Source organism: Biomphalaria glabrata, chromosome 1 (genome assembly GCF_947242115.1).
Source record: "Biomphalaria glabrata chromosome 1, xgBioGlab47.1, whole genome shotgun sequence".
NCBI lineage: Eukaryota > Metazoa > Mollusca > Gastropoda > Planorbidae > Biomphalaria > Biomphalaria glabrata.
The window spans coordinates 18,300,221-18,322,860 of record NC_074711.1 but is presented as its reverse complement, the minus strand read 5'-3'; the positions used below and the strand labels follow the sequence as shown (position 1 = coordinate 18,322,860).

Genomic DNA, 22,640 nt, shown 5'->3' with positions numbered 1-22,640 from the left:
TTATAAAATGGCTTAATTTATAATTTATAATTATAATTTATACACCTAGAATTAGCGCGTGTCCTATGAAAGTGCGGGGCCCACTGCGGTCGCATAGGTTGTAGTGGTTTAATGCCGGCCCTGCAAAATAGCGGCGTATGCTACGCCGCCGGTCGACTAGTTTTTATATTTTGCTTGTTAATATTTTGATACACATGGGTTGAATCTGAATTTAGCAGTTGCAACAAAGAGAAAAATAAACTAGTCTATGAATACTGATAATCCTTTAGTGTCACGCTATGAGAAGCTCTTCTTTGCCCGAGACTAAATTAATGCTATCCTACAAGAGAATTAGTGACCAGGATTAACAAAAACTGCTTGGACAACGTAAACTAGGGAGTTATCCAATCTTGTTTATAAGTGTTTACATAATATTAACTGGGATTCACAATAACCTGTCTTACGCGACGTTTTGGTGCAGTCCTTTTGGTGCCGTCCTTTTTAGCGCTCGAAATTTTGTTCCTCTGAAGGTCTACATTTCTGTAATTCTATTTATATTTAGGAATGAAATATTTGTCAGATTAATGAAGGCTTGTTAAGATAAAAATTACATTAAAAATGACTTCCCCCTTTTTTTTTTAAATATTAGTCTCCCTTTTTAAAAACTTGTAATATTTACTTCAAAAAATGAATGCCCATTGCGACTCAAAGTTACATTCTCCCCAAGCCTTTATTAGTCTGACTAACATTTTATTCCTAAATATGATAGAAAGAAAGGTAACTGTTCTACACAAAATAAAGACATAAATACACACTAATCATCTTCACTTATCCCTTAGTCTGTTGGACCGTTAGGGCACCACGAAATCTGTTGACCGTCTTTCTCCATTCTTCTCTGTCTTTGGCCTTAGATCTAATCTCTTACAATGTTGTTCATTTAAGTTGTCATCCCATCGCTCTCTCTGTCTGCCAATTGTTCCTTTTTTTTCTGGTACTTTTCCCTCATCTTTGTGAGCCTTTGTTACGTCCTTGTAATATGGTCATAGATTTTTAGTTTGCGTTTTTCGACAGTAGTTAGCAGGTCATCATGAGGTCCAATCGTTGTACTAATCCTATCTCTAATCTCTATCAGAAACACTCTAATACAAAATTTAAACAAGTATCAATCTTTTGAAAGTCATAGTAGAGAGAGCTGTTTTGTCTTATATCAACCTATATGTACTATTATTATTCTGTCATAACGCTAAAACGTCTTTCTGTGCTCAGTCATAGCAAGACAACGAACCGAAGGTTCATTTAATGAATGAGAGTTTGTAAAGGTAAATAGCAGTTCTAAAATTAGACAAGAATGACAATTCATAGTTCAGAATTTATAACACACGCATTCAACATTTTAAATTTGAGTTAGGCTAAATTAGGGCACTTCTTCTGGCCATTTAGGAAAGCTGTTGGTGCACATTTTGGTGTAGCATTTGCAACCAACCTTTAGAGAAAAATGTGTAATCAACTGTTGGTGTAACTCGCAGACAACTGTTGGTGTAACTCACAGACAAATGTTGGTCTAACTCACAGACAACTGTTAGTGTAACTCGCAGACAACTGTTGGTGTAACTCACAGACAACTGTTGGTGTAACTCACAGACAACTGTTGGTGTAACTCACAGACAAATGTTGGTGTAACTCACAGACAACTGTTGGTGTAACTCACAGACAAATGTTGGTGTAACTCACAGACAACTGTTGGTGTAACTCGCAGACAACTGTTGGTGTAACTCACAGACAACTGTTGGTGTAACTCACAGACAAATGTTGGTGTAACTCGCAGACAAATGTTGGTGTAACTCACAGACAATTGTTGGTGTAACTCGCAGACAACTGTTGGTGTAACTCACAGACAAATGTTGGTGTAACTCACAGACAACTGTTGGTGTAACTCACAAACAACTGTTGGTGTAACTCACAGACAACTGTTGGTGTAACTCACAGACAACTGTTGGTGTAACTCGCAGACAACTGTTGGTGTAACTCACAGACAACTGTTGGTGTAACTCACAGACAACTGTTGGTGTAACTCACAGACAAATGTTGGTGTAACTCACAGACAAATGTTGTAACATTCGCAGCCAATCATCTCTGGCGTTCCTCCCCTGCCTCCTGCTGTGAAACAGAGAATATGTTGATTTGGTTTCATGATGAGATACTCGTTTGGGAATCTGATGCAGTACTTGGTCTGGTACCAGAGTCTTGACTGAATTATCTACTGGGAAATGACAATCTCCCCCTCTCCAATTCCAAACTGATTCTATTAGTCGGGCAATGAAACTAATGAGAAGGCGCCTTCCATTTGTATTCTGTTCATCCTGTAACAATAAAACTGAAGAGACTTGCAGTTCTTGTGTGTGAGTTATTGTTGACTTGGATCAGCCTAATTAGGAACTTTTTAGTTTCTTTCACAGTTTACTCATGGAGTGCTGCTAAAAATCTTAACTTTTTTTTTGTGGACATCAGCGAAATTGATAACCTGAAAAACATCCTTGTTACTGTGTGTGCTGTTATATGCGTAGATGATTCCAAGCTATTTAGTACATTCAGTCATGATTCCAAGCTATTTAGTACATTCAGTCATGATTCCAAGCTATTTAGTACATTCAGTCATGATTCCAAGCTATTTAGTACATTCAGTCATGATTCCAAGCTATTTAGTACATTCAGTCATGATTCCAAGCTATTTAGTACATTCAGTCATGATTCCAAGCTATTTAGTACATTCAGTCATGATTCCAAGCTATTTAGTACATTCAGTCATGATTCCAAGCTATTTAGTACATTCAGTCATGATTCCAAGCTATTTAGTACATTCAGTCATTCTGTGACAATTTCTTTTTTTTTTCTTAAGTAAATTATTTTGTATTTTCATTTTGAAACTTTTGCTATTTTATAATCTGAAGTAGCACACCGAGTATGTCTTTGGTATAGTAAACATTATAACTTTGACTAAAACAGCCATGTCCAACATTAGCCCCACATACACTTTTAGCATATGCGATCGCCACATGAGACACGGCTTAGTTCGTATATCAGAACTTTTCTCTTCATTTTAAATATTTACATGTGTATCGATCATATATATTATGCACATATTTACTCGAATAAATCGATTCTAAATTGCTAATCTTGCTATGATATAACGTTATGGTGAACATGTTTCAATACATTAGGAAATAGCAGAAGTGTTGAAAGGAAGAAAGTCATTTGTTTAGCTTAAGCATCATTATTGCAATGTCAACGTGTAACACTCATTCTACATTGGAGTCCCAATCAGACTAGACTTCAAGCCAATAAATGTATTAGGATTTCCAAAAGTCACTTGAAACAGCTACAGACCGGTTTGTATCATACATTGAGAAATACAAAATGTAGTCTACGGGAAAGCGAAGTTGATTTAAAAATAGCAACGACTCTTATTTTTATTAGCGGCCCCCGAAAGGAGAAAAGACGCTATTAGTTTTGTGTAAAATGTCTGTCCGTCTGACCGTCTGTCCGTTCGTCCCGTTTAGATCTCGTAAACTAGAAGATATTGAAAATCGGACATCACAATATTTTAGATCATTCAAAGTTCTGATGCAATGGCTACTTTTTTTTTTTTCCTGAAAGCGAAAAAATCTAATTTTTAAAATCAGTTATGCAAGCAGTTTTTTAAAGAGAAAAAGCTAATTGGTATGCATTATAAGTTAGACCTAATTTAAAACGAATAATAATCTTATAATGTCATTTTCCTGCACTTTTTTTTATTGCGGACATTTTTTTTTTTTTTTTTTTTTTGAGGATTCGAATAAGAGATTGAGCCTTTTCAAAACAATTAAATTATTTATAAGACTTCAGTTAGGCCTGGAGAGGCGAGGTGGCTGAGTGGTAAAGCACTTGTCTTCAGAACCGAGGGTCCCGGGTTCGAATCCTGGTGAAGACTTGGATTTTCAACTTCGGAATCCTTTTGCGCCTCTGAGTCTACCCAGCTCTAATGGGTACCTGACATTAGTTGGGAAAAAGTAAAGGCGGTTGGTCGTTGTGCTGGCTACATGACACCCTCGTTAACCGTAGGCCACAAAAACAGATGAACTTTACATCATCTGCCCTACAGACCACAAGGTCTGAAAGGGGAACTAGTTAGGCCAGGTTCACATCTAACTTTGCATTCACTTGCACCTATCCTTTGACCTGCTGGACCGTTGGGGCACTACACAAGATCTATTAATTCATTTGGATGTTCTTTCTGAAAATATTGAAGCCTGCCTGGGTGGACCACTTCGGGGACCGATTTTAAGTTTGTGTTTCCACACAAACTGTCTTTGTAACCTTGTTTAAATATCCAAATTTTGTTTTCATAGCGATGCTTATCTTTTTTATTAATGATTTCTTTTCCTCCTCATAAAATCAAATTTCTTTGACATATTTTTGTTATTACTATTACTAAACATGCATGATGGCGGGGCTTTGCAGAGGTATTCGGACGGTTTGAACTTAGTATTTATTTCAAAAATTAACATTATATTCCAACTGCTGAGTCTTCTTTATAAATCGAATTTCAAAAATGTAAGTGTACCAAGTAGATCAGAGAGTTCATTTGGATTATGTAACAAAAATGATTAACTGCAGTAGGTGACCAAAATGAGGTATAAGGCTAACAACCAAGAAGAGGTCCCCCCCCCCAAAAAAAAAAAAGTAAATGACAGATAGTTAAGATATTATTAATTTCAAAACTATCGCAATCCGATACGTATTTTATGTATATCTTATCTTGATAACAACGTAATCAATATGTCTGCTCTCTCGGTGGACACAGTGGCTTAGCATCCATGGCTCGAAGGGGTTCAATGAACCCGGGCCCACGACCATTAGGGGCCCACTGCGCTGGGGCCCATGACTCTTTGACTTGTTGAGAACTTGTGGGATGACACCAAAGTGGAAAAAATAAATTCACTTTTGCAAAAAAAGATTTTAAAAAATAGAATTTAAAAAGCTCCCTCAAAATATCCTGAACGTTGTACCAAAATTAATATTAACTTCAAAACCTGTGTTTAAGCTTTAATGTAAGGATTTGCTTTGCATCAGGTCAATTAAATTGTAATGGTTGGGTAGCTCTAATCGTGCATTTGAGGTAATCATTTCCATATCGTCCCATTCCTTTTTTTTTTCTTGTCTGTTCATAACTTATTGGTAGTATTACAGGAATGGGGGGGGGGGGGATGGGGAGAGTTTGATTAAGAAATAGGGATAGTTCTGATTGTCACTTAAAATTTCGATACAGCTGCAAATTATTCATTTTTTTCAAAGCTTAATATGTTTTTATTTTGTTTTGTATTTAAAATATTGTAATCTTTTGGTTTACACACAGACACCATGATTGCATTGTGCTTATGAAGATTTGTAAAGGAACCCCTAAACTCTGTTACCTATTACCTTTCCCCATTTGATTTTGAGACCCAAGTTCTCCTTTAGTGAGTACATTAGTGCGTGTAAATTTCCTTGAGCTTATTATGCATTAAGTGTTCATTATTCAAAAAGAATTATAAAATGGATGAACAAGTGCACCAAAATAATGTGGGGTATCATTCCGAATTGTAAGTAATCGCCCCAATCTGATTCCATAGTAATACACTGCCAATGGAAACTCTTTAGGATTTCTATGTCTTATTGCCTTGGTCTTAACTCGAACATCCTGTAAATTAATTCCCCCGTCAAAGTGTTATGCTTGATATATTTAATTGTGTTCCTAAAAATGAAGTTTCCAATTATTGTGTTCATCTTGAAGAAAATGAAATTGGGAGGAGGTTCTATAATACTCGCCATATAGACCACCCTTGGAGTGACCATATTATCAATCAAAATCACACTCCCTAAAATGGTAGACGAGGTATGCTTATACATTTTAATAAAATTACAGGTTTTATTACGAAGCAGGACGTTTTGGCGCCGCCGTTTTGGCCCCGCCGTTTTGGCGCGAAGGTCGTTTTGGCGCGAGCCGTTTTGTCGACGGGACGTTTTGGCGCTAAATACATTATGTACGTTTATTGTATTATTTCTTGTAAAAGAATTATTCATATCTATGTTTTGTATGAGTGTTTGTGTTAAGACATATTTTTCACGTACTAAATGTAAATGCGTGTTTGTTTTTCACATCATTTTCTTTAATAAACATTTTGGCTTGTGTATGTGTGTTTATAAAGAGGCACACTTTTATTTTCAAAAAAGTTTTAGATGTTAACATGGTTTTTGTTATATGACACTTATCTAGTTCGTATATTACACTAATGTCAAATAAAAAAAAATCTTTTGGAAAGAAATCCAAAAATGTCATCTAGTGGGATTAGCAGAACTCACATAATGTCATTTCCATTCAAGAATCTGACTTATTATAGGCCTATATTCATGAAATAAGCAAAATATTTATAATTAAAAAAAAACAATTCGCTGAACGGTGTTAGAATTCATACTATACATACAATATTATGGTAGAGTGAAATAAACATTGTTATAAAAGCTACGTGCTTATTAAATAATCGTCAAATGATATCTCGCCAAAACGTCCCGTCGCCAAAACGGCTCGCGCCAAAACGTCACGTACCGGTTTTATTATACATGCTGTCCCACTGGTCTTTGGAAGAATAAAGTATACTAGTATTCCAAACTTCACTAAATATCTTGCTTTTGTTCACTACTGTCAAGTTGAGCGAGGAAGTATATTTAAACTTCCACTTACCCAACCCCATAATAGATGACCAGCTAGCCAGACCAAAAGATGCACTGGTTTCTTACTTAGTTACTTAGAAGGCCAGAGAAATGTTCAATAAATAAATATTCGATCTGTTTACTGTGAAATAATGGACGTAGAATTTGTTTGTATCAATGTTTCAAAGTTTGACACTTAGAAGTGTTTTAGAAATGTCAATGTGTACAATGGGAACTTGGACTCATAAAACATTTCTTTATATATTTGAAACTCCGTTAACTCGTTTAATTCTGTTCAAAAATTGTACAAACATACACATTTTTTATTTTTGTTGGAGTCCTGCATCAAACGTAATAAGATTATTAAAAAGCTTCACTGCTTGCATTGGAATGTCTTTTGGTCAATGTACCGATACAATGACATTACTCAATTGTTTTGTCATAGATTGTATTCGTCTTATTGGGGGAGGGGGCCCACCAATATATTTCTAAACCCGGGCCCACTGGTATCTTGCTACGCCACTGGGTGGACATCATTACATTGCTATTGTTGTCCTCTGTGATATGTATGTCAAATGTAGCAATCATAATTCTGAAATTCAAAATAAAATTCTACGGAAACATGAACAACTCCATAATGGATGATTGCGTAAAGTCTGCATCACCGCTGAAGATGTCCCAGAAGCACAAACATCAACAATGGACTCCGTAACGTTACAATACATTAGCCACACCCACAGATGACAGGATGACATTTACGTGGAACATTGTGTGTCCTAATGACTTCTGCTCCTCATATGAGTGTGACAGCAGTTTATAATTGGCTATGCATGAAACATTGGCAATTTTGGTATTAATAAATTGTAGTTTGACATCACTATGAATGCAATTTGGATTATAATATTAACTTTACAGTGAATATTTGTGTATTAATTAGGAATGTTTATGTCTCTTAAGTTAAATCCTGAAGATTGGATTTGCGTATTACACATCTTTTATTAAATCACTCCGTGTGTCTGTCTGGGTGGAGTCTTTTGCACGTTAGTTCTCCCACTTCCCATTCTCGAATCGAGTTGAAACTTAGCCACAATTATTTATTGTCGATGACAACACATGAATCAATTGAAAACAATTTGAAAGTGTTCGATTCGCAGGGAGAGGTCAACTTGAAATGGGGTATTCATACCTACATATACTTATGATATACCTGTCTATCGATATCGATCTTGACGCCTTTAGACTAATACTCTCATGCTCACAGCGCTTTCAACAAGGTACGCCACAGCATGCAAGAAAGAAAATAGAACTCAGAAACAGTCAAGTCCAGCTCGCTTGAGCTTAAAGAAGCGTCTGTTCCCGGACATCAACGGATCATAATGTTTTGTCTACGCCGTCTGGTTATAGATCTGTCTCTCCCAGGCCTCCAGGGGCGAACCAGACCCTTGTCTGGACACGCCGGGTGGCACCAGCATCTAGTCATCACTCAACCGTCGGTGAAACACTGTCCCACCCTCCTCTCTGCTTGTACTTTTCTGAGTGTGTGAGTGTGTGCGTGTTAGAGAGAGGAGGAGTCCTTCATACACGCGCGAGAGTCAGGAACATTCTGTGGTGCAAGAAATCTTAAGAAATCATAAATCAAACATAAACTGCACCATACAATTATAACATTTATAAAATCTCTCACAATGTATGGAGGCTCTTAAGCTAGTCTGGTTTATCATAAGTGAAAAAACAAACACAATAAGTTGAGTGAATGCATTAATGCATGCATGTAGATTTATCCTCAGTGCTGATAGACGGATATGCATGATGGGAAAGTGTAATGTAAAAAATATAACTCTGATGTACTGTTACAGTCAACTCAAATATGTGCCCCAGAAGCAGGCAATGAAAACGGGGAAAGACCTGAGATTATAGATCACTTTGTTTCATTCTCCTGTACACTAAACTTTGTTTCATTCTCCTGTACACTAAACTTTGTTTCATTCTCCTGTACACTAACCATACAAGTTCACAAGATGTTTAGCTGTCTCAGCAGCTGACTAGTTAATAAGTTGCTTGCTATGTTAAATGTTGTTTTTCATGGAACGCTACTAATTCAATTCAGTCCACAGTAACTCAATTAGTTTGTCATTATCGCTTGTCATAACAGATCTACGGGACATTGATTAGGTTGGAGATAGCGAAATATAAATGCATTGTCTTCATTTCTGATTAGGAACAGACTCTATGTATTACATGTTTCTTTTTATTTCTTCATTCTTTAGCGAACCTGGAAGTCAAAGCTGATATACTGGTCTGTTGGTAGCTCAAAATGTAAATCGCTATTGAAAATTCAATGCCCTTTTGTCCGTATCAATGTTTGAAACAAGTGTTAACTCTGAAATTAAAATAAGAAAACTGCTTTTTTTTCCTACACATACACACTTGTCTTTCAAATAAAGTTGCCGTTTTTTAAAATTAATAAATGTAAAATCAAGTTCAATGCATCTCTTTTAAATATGTGTATTTACAAGTGTCGAGATCATTCCTAATGACTGGAATTGATGTTCTGAAACTGTGACTACATAAGAATATTTTTAATTATTCTATTCACTACTCAAATGACAAGACGTCATAATCGGTTAGTTCAAAGGTCGATCTAGTTCTGCGTAGAGTTTTCTTTAGTTATCATACAGTTCCATTCTAAATTCATCTTCACGAGTAGATTATATTTTTCCCTTGGCGTCATCAATCCATCCATCTCAGTGACGCTACAGCTCATTGATGGCTCTGGACTACTTCAACACATCCTTCCATTCAGAGCTCTCTTGAGTTTTTCATCTCCAAGCCCAAACAGAAAGTTATTGGAAATTGTCCACTACTAGTCTACATCACCGATCCATCGAATTCGTGGTCTGCCTTTGGGGCACCTTCCTTTAGTTTTGTTTTTTTCGTGACGCGTTACTAATGTTATACGTGAGGTTCGTATGTTCCTTTAGATGTTCCTTTAGATTTGAAGATGATTTCATCCTACCCCAAACCTCCCGTAGGACGACAGAGCAGCGGGCAGGATATGAACCCGGGACCATCGAGATCACTCAAACGACAGTCCAGTGCGCATACCACAGACCAGGTAACCCAATCGTATGTACGTTCTTATAGAGACCAATACATTGAAATTAATTAAATGTTAGAGAATTATCCAGAGACCATTGTTCTTATAATAGGCTTGTAGTTGATGGCATAAAAGTCGAATAGGGAAAATTATAGTTGGAGACCTTTACAATATGTTATCTATATTTTTAGAAGTAAAAAAAAGTGTTTGCTTGACATTGATTTCAAGCGTGACGCTGATGGCGAGACAGAAGGGAAACAAATCGCGTGACGACCGTGCTGGTTGAAATCAAACTTGCGCCAAGAAGACTAGATCTACACTCGGCTACTTCCTCGTTACCGCGCCTCGGCATTCTGAAATATTGATGTCCAACTGTGTTTAACGAGTCAGTGCAAACGTCTCCACATCACTCACGCACACATACACACGCGCTACTCACAACACATACACACACACTACTCACACACATAGTAACAATGACAAAACAACACAAAAGTCAAACATACAACTAAGACATTGATGGACTACATTAAGCATTCTAAGACAAAAGTTGTTCTTTTATTTGTAGAACCCTTTTTTTAGCGGTCCCCGAAACGGAAATAGCCGCTATTAATTTTGTCTGGTCTGTCTGTCCGATCCGTTAAAATGACTAGAAAAGATAGTGATGATGACTGGGATTTTCAACTTTGGAATCCTTGGGCGCCTTTGAGTCCACCCATCTCTAATGTGTACCTGACATTAGTTGGGGAAAAGTAAAGGCGTTGGTCGTTGTGCTGGCTACATGACACCCTCGTTAACCGTAGGCCACAAAAACAGATTAACTTTACATCATCTGCCCTATAGACCACACGGTCTGAAAGGGGAACTACTTAGGCATCTAACTTTGCATTCACTTGCAACTATCCTTTGATCTGCTGGACCGTTGGGGCACTACACAAGATCTGTCAACCTTCTTTCTCCATTCTTATCTCTCATTTGTCTTTGATATAATTTCATTTGGATGTTCTTTCTGAAAATATTGAAGCCTGCCTGGGTGGACCACTTCGGGGGCCGATTTTGAGTTTGTGTTTCCACACAAACTGTCTTTGTAACCTTGTTATTTCTAAATTAAGTATTTTCTATCCCATTAGCTACTTGTATGGTGTACACAATTGTTTACTTCAAACTAACCTATGACAAATAAACAAGATATGGGACGAAATTATTTCCAATTTCTTTACGTGTAAGTTCACTAATAAATGCAGACTCTTAGTTTATGTCTTGTTCGCCAATCGTCCTGCAGGACAGCAAGGGAGGACATCTGAGGGTTTTAGTTATGTACCATGTGAAGACAGCCCAAAATGTAATCCACATATCCATACCAGAAGTAGGCCATACAGGTGTAAATGCTTCTTCAAATATTATCCTTCTAATATTTCTTTTCTTTCTCTCATAAAGCTCTGAATCATTCATCTATGTGCCCAAATGTCCTGAGACATTAAATAAATAGAATCAACGTCCACTGAAAAGTATAATTTAATGAATGGCCGTGTGTTGTACCCTTCGTATTGTCATTAGGATGGTCCCAAGTTCAAACCCTGCCTACCATTATCCCCAGTTTTGAGCCAGGATGTAATAATCTTCTCTTCTGAAGGAACGTCCTCAAGCGGATTTTCTTGCGTTCGAAACTATCTTTAAGCTAGTCATTGTCACTTTTATTTTGAGCTTCAGCTGGAGGTCACAGGCCGCGAGATACACATTGAAGTCCAGAAGAAAATCCGCTGCCGAGGACAGACGTAGACGGCGAGAATAAATCTAAATCAACCTCCGGCGGACAACGTTATGCCTGCGCTGGATTTGGCAAAATATGTAGTTCACATCTTCGGACTCGAAGACAAGCCTTATTATTATTATTAATTTGAGTTGGAATCTAGCATCAATATTTAGTTTCGAATCCAAGTTTAGCATTTAAACAGTTATTGTAATTCAACAAAACTATGAAAGCTTACGTAAGCCTCAACCTCAACAGTTGATATAAATATTTATAGTTTACGTAATATGGGCGGTCTGTGATAACACTATTGGCCCTTATCCTCCTATAGGAATACACTTTGGCCCGGCCGTCGCGTCCTTCTCTTGTCACAGATAACCAGGTCCTAGTCACACAGTTTTGTTTCACCTTATCGTGTGGCCCTCGGGCAATGAGGACGATAAGTCAACACAGTGGAATAGCTTGTTGACTTGTCGTAAATCAATGCTTTGTCTCACCAGCCACTGGCCTTATCTCCGCTCAGATAAATTTAGCTTCTGGAGATACCCGGAACAACAAATAGATACCCCCCTCCCCTCACGACCCTCCTCATCATCGCCCGCCCCACCACAGAATCAGTGTGTCAGTTTTCGGCGAGCATGTTCTGATAACTCTGGAGATTTGCTCATTATGGCATACTTTATTAAAATATTTATCGCGCTTATTAAACGCCCGTGCATCGGTGAGGCAATGAAAAGTTTGAACAGCACCTGACAACTGCCTAATCAATATTGGAAATTCTAATACGCGCCGGCCAATCCATAAATTGCAAGATTATTGGTGTCTCCGGTGAACAGAATACGGACGTATTGATACGTGAAGTCTTTTAATTAGCTGCTGTAATAAATCGTTTGCACTTTTAATTACTCTAGAATCAAATTTCTTAGCTCGTTCGCTTGACATTGTTTATTTTCTTTATTTTTTTGTTCTCTAACAATCTGTTTCAACAACCCTATTTTCATTTTCTTTTGGTTGTTTTTAGGTTTATTATATCGCCACCACATTTCTCCTTTTTGTATTTTCTTCCTTTTCTCTCTTACTGTATTCTATCGCTAAAAGAATGTAATTGAAATTTTTTAAAAATTTTAGAGTGAAAATTCCCAATTAATTAATTCTGCTGTGGACGGGGGAAGGCAGGATCTTTGGATGGATGTATAGTAGTTTTGGATTGATGCAACAGTATAACTGTATGCTGTCATTCAGTCGATGACGAAAAAGTTCTATTTTTAACTCTAGAGGCGGGGCTTGTAGACAGGAAGATGATGAAAGAGATGAGAGAAACCGGGAGGGGGAGGGGGGAGACATTATTGGCAAGAAGATGTAGATTTGGCAGCGTTGAAAGTCAAAGTGAAAATCTTATACTTACAGGGACGTTCTTTACTAGAGAAGATTATTATACACTACGCTAAGCCTACAACTTCTTATATTAGAATGTCCATTTTGGAGATGACTGTCTTCATAGAGAGATTTGTGTACGTATCTGTAAATAGAAGTTAGTTTATTTTAAAATGGCTTTTCAGCTTCAGCTCGAATAAACTAGCGAGACAAAATATTTTGTGGAAATATAACCGACAAAACAACCACAGAACAGAGCTGAGTAAATGATCTATTAACGGTTGTCATAGAGACAATATCATATTAAAAAAAGAAGCAATCCCGCTGCATACACACACATACACGCCATATATGCAAGTACAAGAAATTTAGACAGACCCACAAAATTACAAACTCATACACACATATCAACACTAAGAAGGCTACCTGGTATCAACTGTCATCTGGAAGCTCGTCGGTTCGAACCCTAGCCGCTTCCCCTCCCTTCTTACGGGATATAAAAAATCTTCTTTTCTGATAGATCATCTGAAACCTGTAAAAAAAAAAAAACATACATACAAACATCATATACGCCAAGTATTGCTTCCTATTATTTGTTCATTACAAGCAGGGGCGGACTGGCTATATGGGCAAACGGGCAAATGCCCGGTGGGCCGTTGCCAAATGGGCCGGTCTGGTCGCGACCAAAGAAAAAAAAACTCAATGCAGACAACTTAAAAACAAAAGTGACAGCAGCAAGACACAAAGGCCCGAACACGTTTTCTTGGTTTTTTTTTTTTTTGTAAATTATTATTACAATTAATTTTGTACGTATTATCATTTGTAAAACGTTCGACCGTACTTTCTGCTATGCATGAGCGGCATGGCCTTCAACACTACTTTGATGTCTTCAAGACTGTGTTTGGCCTGATCGTTTTGCTGGTCGGCATGGGCCTTTGATGGCACTGCCATTTTTGTTTTGCTCCTTCCCTCACCCGTTTTTTGGTGGTTCCAATGAACGTTAACGAAAAAGAGGGATGGGAGAGGTTAAGTTAGAAAACATTGATATAATGCGGCAAAAGGGGAGACAATTAGCTCTTTAACAAAACGTTTATAGAAGTTAACTTTAACACATACACACAGCCGCGAAATTGCAAACCACCCAACTTATTCATAGCTCAATATGGGTATAATGCTCTACTTTCTGCGATTTGAAAAGAAAAAGCAAGTTTCTTGTTGTTTATTTGTAATAACATAGATCTAAAAATACTACACTTAAGCCACTTAGGGCTTACAAAAAAAAAATTATTTAATTAAAACATATATCTAAGTTTACAACACCCTAAAGCACAATGATATTATGATTAATGGCAATCTTATGCTTATGCTTAGTATGAGGTCATTAATAATGAAAATTATTACAATAATTAAAATAATTTATATTTATATAGCGCTGTCACATACGATACTTAATGAAATGAGATTTAGAATCATTTATATTTTAAATAATATATTCATATACAATTGAGAATGTACTTGGAGGAAGCAAGAGTTTTTCACATTTAGAAGTGCCTCTATAACCGTTCTGCTTTCTCTTATCTATCTATCTATCTATCTATCTATCTATCTATCTATCTATCTATCTAATATATATATATATATAGTTCGTCCATCGTGGTTCGATGATGATCACTTTGTCATCCAGAGGGCTGAGGGCTTTGCACTGGGGTTCTATGTCTCCTCGTGTGGCTGGTGAAACCTCTGTGAGCCCGGAATGTTCGGCTGCACACTGGGCAGGTTATTCCAGCTGGAGCTAGTGTCATTGGCCTTGCTTTTCTTCTCTGGCGTTTTTCGTCTGCCAGCTTTGTTCTCTTTTCCTCAGCAACATGTGCGCCGGTTTTCACAGCGCGACGTCATGATGCTCTGTCATGTGCCTCTGTCTCCCAGGGTGCCCCTGAAGCGCTTTCTTTGACCACCTTGCGAGCGCTTTCCTTCGCTTAGTTGGACATACAATAGTCGTTTAGGGATGCGGTGGTCTTTCATTCTGCATACGTGTCCTGCCCATCGCAGCTGGGACTGCATCAGGACCCGCTCTTTGAAGGACTTGAGTATCTGGTATTTTGTCTTGCCATTTGACATTCAGTATTTTTCACAGACATGTCATGTGGAAGTGATTGTTTCTTTGCATGTTAACTGTACACTATCCATGTATGTGGGGCATAGAGCAATGTAAGGAGGATGACGGCTCGATAGACCCCTAGTTTTGTATTTGTGGTGATACCACTTTAAAGGAATGGGTTGCCTGAGTCAGCCTTGAAAACCAATGATTTAGCATATTTTAAGTCACAGATCAACATGCATGACTAGATTGACACGTGAAATGCGTAGGACCTAATTATTTTATTTTTTTTTGAAGAAACGTCTGTAATCTATAAGTAATACCAAAAAGTTTGAAACTCATATTAAGGCTGCTAATGTAGTGTTTATAGTTTTCAGACTACATACATGTATAAATAGAATACATTATATAAGCCTAAGAAAGCATACATTCCGTTTTCGATGCGTTATCAAACTTTATATGTTTTGAATAGAATTAGGCTTACACCTATGATAAAACACATGGGCGTAGACGAGAGGGGAGGAGTTCAAACCATCACTGGCCTCAGATCTCATTGTCTGAAAGGGAAACTTTACTTACTTCCTCAGTGCAGCCAACTTAAGAAAACTACAGTCACCAAATTTCATGAACGTAGCCAAAAAGGGGTTTTTGGTTTCCCTCCCCCCCCCCTTTCCAATACAAAACTAAAAGCATTTTACCATTTTCTAACAGTCGCTGAACTCCAGTGAATAAAAGATTTAGTTTTTGATCTTTTTAGCGGAAGAGTAGCAGGCTAATTGCACTGTAGATACCTTAAAATAAGCATTTTTTAAAGCTTAAAATAACGGAAATAATGCTTGGATCCGGGGCTTTGCCCCGGACCCCACTGGGGGAGCTTACAGCGCTCCCCCAGACTCCCTAGCTGTCCCTTGGCGGTGTGTACTGCCTTTCACTAATGATAGGAAGAGAGTATTCTAGGGTAGAAAAAACGTTTAAAATAATGAAAGATAAGAATGTAATGAAGATTAATTACATATACACACACTAATATATATATATATATATATACACATAAAAATTGCATAGGGGGTTTAAAATCCTCCCCCTACACCGAAAATATATGACATGCCATTTGTGGGCCGGTTTATAAGGTAATGCCCGGGCCGATTTTGATACCCAGTCCGCTCCTGATTACAAGTAGAAAGCAATTGAACGACCACGTATGTGCCCAGACTATAATCTCTCATGGCTTAATCAGATCTCTATTTAATCATTCAAGTTGAAATTTGAACACGAATCATTGGATTCACCTTATGACGTTGCCATCACCTCTCTTATATATAGATCTCACACACAAAAAAATTCCAATGTATCTCATTGGACATTGGTACAGGTCCTGTCACTGAAGGAACCAAAGTGGAAGGTGTTGAGTTTGTGGTCAATGTCCCGAACACAGCAAGACGATGACTGGATTGGATTCCTTCTCGGCTCTGGGAGCAGGTCTTTTTAAAAATAGTTTTATTTAGAGAACTCCTTCTTTCTTTTCCACGTCAGTTGGCCGAGGAAAAACAATGAAAGAAGTTGTAGATATAGAAGATCGGATAGACAGAGAGTACAGTCTAACAGGCAGACATCTGTAGATGGAAGGATTAACAAAGAATGAAAGTAATGTCTTATTGACAGAATTATTGCTTATTTCTAATCAACATTAAAATCATTGCTTTAAAAAAAAGAGTTGAAAAATAAATAGAATGAGAATTATTTGAACATAAAATGTTTTATTACATAACTTCTATCAACTCACTCTCTGCCTCTCTTTGATTAAAAAGTTTGTACACGTTATTTTAAACACACCTATTCTAGGATCAAGTTGAAACTTTGCACAATTATTCCTAGGCATAGACAATACGTGAATCAATTACAAAAAATAACCGATTAGTCTATAAATTACTGGTTTTTAATTATTTTATTTTATACCAGCAAGAAAGTAATCCTTCAGTAATCATAGATACGGTTAAATATGTAGGGTTTCGTCCCTTTCGATAATTGAACACTTTATTTCTCTCAGACCCATTCTCGATCAAATGAAATCTTAAACAATTATCCATTGTACCTATTAAAACATGAATCTATTAATTAATTTAATTATTATTATTGTTGTAAGTAAGCAGTTCCTTCCCTTAGATAAACTTTTTTTTTAAAGGATTTTTTTTTATTTTGCTTATTTGCTTTTTGAATTGAATGGACTTATTTTTTTTTTTGCTCAAAAGTTGTTTTGTTTTTTAATTCATTCACAGGCTCTTTATGTGAAGGCTCAACAATCTGACGTCAACAGAAAGCTGAGAAAGGCCAAAAGAGCGCATCAAGAGCCCGAAGCGAAAAGACAACCCGTGCAAGTGTTCCGGTCAACCCTGGATGAGGATGTGCATCCAGGCGAGACGCAGCTAGAACACAGACCTTACAGGGACGACGAAGAAGACGAAGATGATGATGACAATGTCTTAATAGAAGATGAGGAAGATCTGAGCTTTGAAGAGACTGACTCGGATAAGAACAGTGTGGATTCGATCACACAGGTCAAGGAAAACCTCATAGGTAGAGAGAACGGCACAGAAAAACACGAGACACAAAAAAGTGGCGCCCCTGCGCTCATGAGCTCCGGGCATTCCCATTCGCTCAATAACATCTACCACCAACATAGTCAACTTCTACATCATTCCAAACCACCGTGCCATAGTGAGCCCGGTACTCAGGTTTTGAGGACATTTGGCCAGCATTCACCCATGCCAAAAGTGACCATGGCCAGCACGAGGCCCGTTCTAAGTTCTGGCCCACCAATTATTCACACTCGCATTCAGCAGCATGCTCCGCTGGAATCCTCGAATCATAATCACTATACACCGCAGCCAAATCACGTGACTCGGTATGACGAGCAGCAGCCCAAGGCTCAGTATTCACAGAAGGAGCCTCATCACCCACACAGTCAACAGTTCCATCAAATACAGAGTCCTGAGCAGCAAGGACAAGACGGGGTGTGGTCAGATGTTCAAATCAGCAGCCACTCTGATGATCTGGACGAAAATCCTGACCAACCACATTCAGGTTCCCATCAACACGTGACCGTGTGCGTGGAGAGAGCAAGAGGCTCCGAAACGGAGCCGCACACTTTCAAAAGCACAGGGGATCATGATAGGAGTGCCGACTCTGGCATCTTTTCCGCCCGTCGAGACTGCGAGACGGCAGAGTCAGACACGCTCAAGCCCTTGAGGACATCCTCGAGGGACGTCTCCTTTGACAAAATATCAGAATCGAGTTCGGTTCTGCAAGACATTCAGGTCAAAAGAGTTGTCGATGAACTAAGCCGGACCGACGACTCAAGCAAGGCGCATCTGCGGTCCATCATCTACATCATGGCCTTATCATTCCATGGGATATTCGAAGGCATGGCTTTGGGTCTTCAGAGCATGAAGAGTAGTGTCTGGTCTCTTTGTTTCGCCATCGTGGTCCATCGCTGCGTCCTAGCCTTTAGGCTCGGCATGGACCTTTGCCGCGGGGACGAAAAACAAGGGACTGCATTTCTGTGCATAGGCACTTTTACTTTAATTTCCACCCTGGGAATCATCATAGGCATTATCATCTCATCGGGAGCCTCTTTGTACTCCAACGTATCAGTGCCTGAAGCAATTCTCCAGAGCCTTGCTACTGGGACAATATTTTATATCGTTTTTTTCGACATTCTGTTCAAAGACTTAGACGGTAAAGACGATTTAAAGCGAGTCTCAAGTTCGTTTGTGGGCTTTTCAATGATGGCCATTGTATTTGCGATTACTAGAAGTTGAACCAAACAACAAATTCAATTCCTTCATTCAATACTATCTTTTATCACTAAATAATTTAATTAGCTAAGAGACAAACCTATCCCGAAGTGAATAGCTAGTCTTTCTTCTGTGGTTTACCACCTCTGATTAAAGGTTGTCATAGATTTTAGCATTCTTTTAAATCTTCTCAGGACACGGTGTAAATTAACTGATAATTATCTTCCACCTCCTGTCCCACCCTACTCACACTTTAACGGTATTGATTTGACCCGTGTTCCTGGTGAGTGAGCACCTCTTATGACTTCACATGTTGTCCTTACAGCTAAATTTATCTTTTCAGATTCTGTTACCGCTTCTTCAATTTAAAAAAAAAAAATTAAAGAAACGCAATAAAATTTCTTGACATTTAATTTCTGCTTGTATGAAAAGAAAAAAAAAAGACCAGAAGTGCTAAAAATCCAACGCTGTTTGTAAAGCCATGACAAAACATTGACATAGATGTAGACAAGATGGTAGAATGACGACAAAACATTGACATAGATGTAGACAAGATGGTAGAGTGACGACAAAACATTGACATAGATGTAGACAAGATGGTAGAGTGACGACAAAACATTGACATAGATGTAGACAAGATGGTAGAGTGACGACAAAACATTGACATAGATGTAGACAAGATGGTAGAATGACGACAAAACATTGACATAGATGTAGACAAGATGGTAGAATGACGACAAAACATTGACATAGATGTAGACAAGATGGTAGAGTGACGACAAAACATTGACATAGATGTAGACAAGATGGTAGAGTGACGACAAAACATTGACATAGATGTAGACAAGATGGTAGAATGACGACAAAACATTGACATAGATGTAGACAAGATGGTAGAATGACGACAAAACATTGACATAGATGTAGACAAGATGGTAGAGTGACGACAAAACATTGACATAGATGTAGACAAGATGGTAGAGTGACGACAAAACATTGACATAGATGTAGACAAGATGGTAGAGTGACGACAAAACATTGACATAGATGTAGACAAGATGGTAGAATGACGACAAAACATTGACATAGATGTAGACAAGATGGTAGAATGACGACAAAACATTGACATAGATGTAGACAAGATGGTAGAATGACGACAAAACATTGACATAGATGTAGAAAAGATGGTAGAATGACGACAAAACATTGACATAGATGTAGAAAAGATGGTAGAATGACGACAAAACATTGACATAGATGTAGACAAGATGGTAGAGTGACGACAAAACATTGACATAGATGTAGACAAGATGGTAGAATGACGACAAAACATTGATATAGATGTAGACAAGATGGTAGAGTGACGACAAAACATTGACATAGATGTAGACAAGATGGTAGAGTGACGACAAAACATTGACATAGATGTAGACAAGATGGTAGAATGACGACAAAACATTGACATAGATGTAGACAAGATGGTAGAGTGACGACAAAACATTGACATAGATGTAGACAAGATGGTAGAATGACGACAAAACATTGATATAGATGTAGACAAGATGGTAGAGTGACGACAAAACATTGACATAGATGTAGACAAGATGGTAGAGTGACGACAAAACATTGACATAGATGTAGACAAGATGGTAGAGTGACGACAAAACATTGACATAGATGTAGACAAGATGGTAGAGTGACACCTGTTGCTGTTGACATTCTGATAGAATTATTGTGTTTTGATTCGTTTATCCCAGTGGTGATATATTTTGTGTGATTTCATTGTTGTCCAAAATGTTCTTCAACAAACAACTTTTATCCTAGTCTTAACGTGTGCAGAGGAAAGCTATGAATTTACAGAACTGTTTAAAATAATAGTAATATTTAACCAAACCAATATCACACTAGATCTACGTTGCCTTAAATCTTATAATAAAAAAAAAAGTTTTTTTAAAACAGCTTTATTCGTTCAAGTTCATTAGATACTAGATCTATAAGAGACAATAAATACCTGCAATTTTTAAGGACGAATCGGAATAACTTTTGAATTTGTGTAATAACAGTTTTGGCAGCGATGAAAAAAAAAATTTGATATTCTTCGTAATAAGATCAAAATTTTCAAATATATTTAAATGTTCTTGTTTCTATAAAGTCCTATAAAAATGTTTTTTCTCTGTACTATAAAAGGTAAACAATTATAGTCAAATGTTGTTTCTTTTTAGATAGTACTATGAAACGCAGTCATCATCATGTGAACATATATCTTTTTAATTAGATCAAGTTTGCTGAAATGTCTATAAATGCCAAATGTTTAAGCTGAAATGAACACATTTTAATAAGTCTCGTATTCCATTTAGAACGGAGCGGAGATGATCGGAAATGAAAAATGACCTATATTAAAAAGATTATAAACCTCCAAAAACAAGCTGATTGTAGTTAAAAGATTGTAAAACAGTTTTAATGAAATATGGTTTATTTTATTCACGAAATTATAATCCAGATTATTAGAGTATGTATATTCTGGGCACAATAGTTTGAATCATGTGGAGATGTGTACACCCAATAATGTTGTGTCACGTGACAAACTACAAAAAATAATTGACATGAAATTAAAAAAATACATAATTTGAATACAAAACAAGAAGGAATTTTGGTTCTTTTTTAAAATCTTGGTTCAATTGTTTGTAATTAATCAATGATATCGGTGTTTGTTTTTTATTAAGTGTTTTGAAACTAGGACAAATCTGTACAAATGTTCCTTATTCCTTAGTGCTATTAGAGCATGAAATGGGTTGCCTGATTCAGCCAGGAAAACCAATGATTTGGCATAATTGGCATTGATTAGCATGAGTGGACTAGATTGACCTACGGATAAGCGTAGGACGTAATTATCTTCTTTTTTTTTTTTGAAGTAACGTCTGTCTTTTATAAGATAAGATAAACATCTAATACAGTGAGCACAACATAAAGGGGAAAAAAATCAGACATATACACACATTATTACGCCACATATCCACCACAAGTAATACAGCCTGCAGTGATTAGACGAAAGCCTGCGGGCTGAAAGGAGTAAAAGTTTTCTCTTTCAGACCTTGCGATCTATGGGGCAGATGACATTAAGGTTAATATCAACGATTAACGAGCAGGGTGTCATGTGGCCAGCACAACGACCATCCGCCTTTACTTTTCCAACTAACGTCAGGTACCCATTAGAGTTGAGTGGACTCAGGGTCAAAGAAATAAATGACCTTAACATCATCTGCCCCATAGATCACGAGGTCTGAAAGGGGAACTTCACTTTTTTTTTTCTAGAAACGAAGTACAAAGTTTCATTTTAAAGATATCAATGACCTCTAGATATGGTCTCATACACAGCTTGATCGACTTTCAGGGATCCTTTTGTTACACCTGGTGATGAAGTAACTTATTCACACTATTTTGAGAAACAAATATGTAATAAAGTTCAACAACAATACATCTTTGGATTAAACGTCCTGCTCAAAGTATTTAACGCTTCCATTGTTTATCTGATTTCAATTCTGTTGCATCTGTAGACAGCTCTATGAGCACATGATCCGAAAGAGTTTCCAATTAGTTCAGATTAATGTTCAGATTAAGCAATGTTCAGATAAAGCTATGTTCAGATTAACCTATTTTAGAAGTTTTGCTTTAAAGTGTAAAACTTTCGATACATTTCACAACAAATTAAAATCAGTTTTTTGATTTCACAAATGTCACTTTTTGGGGGGAAAAAAAAGTGTATTTTCATTTTTAGATTTCTTGTAAAACATGAATTCTGGAAACTTCGCCTTAACACAGAAT

General features: G+C 37.3%; 1 protein-coding gene across 1 annotated transcript in view; it reads left to right on the top strand.

The window, feature by feature from the left end:
- The window catches only part of LOC106058117 (uncharacterized), a 113,419-nt gene extending 93,856 nt beyond the window's left edge, over window positions 1-19,563 (top strand). Inside the window, exon 4 of the mRNA XM_056026052.1 lies at window positions 17,301-19,563. Coding sequence (XP_055882027.1) covers window positions 17,301-18,842 — 1,542 coding nt within the window. The 3' untranslated portion in view covers window positions 18,843-19,563. The remainder of the gene's footprint in view (window positions 1-17,300) is intronic.
- The last annotated feature ends 3,077 nt before the right edge of the window (window positions 19,564-22,640 follow it).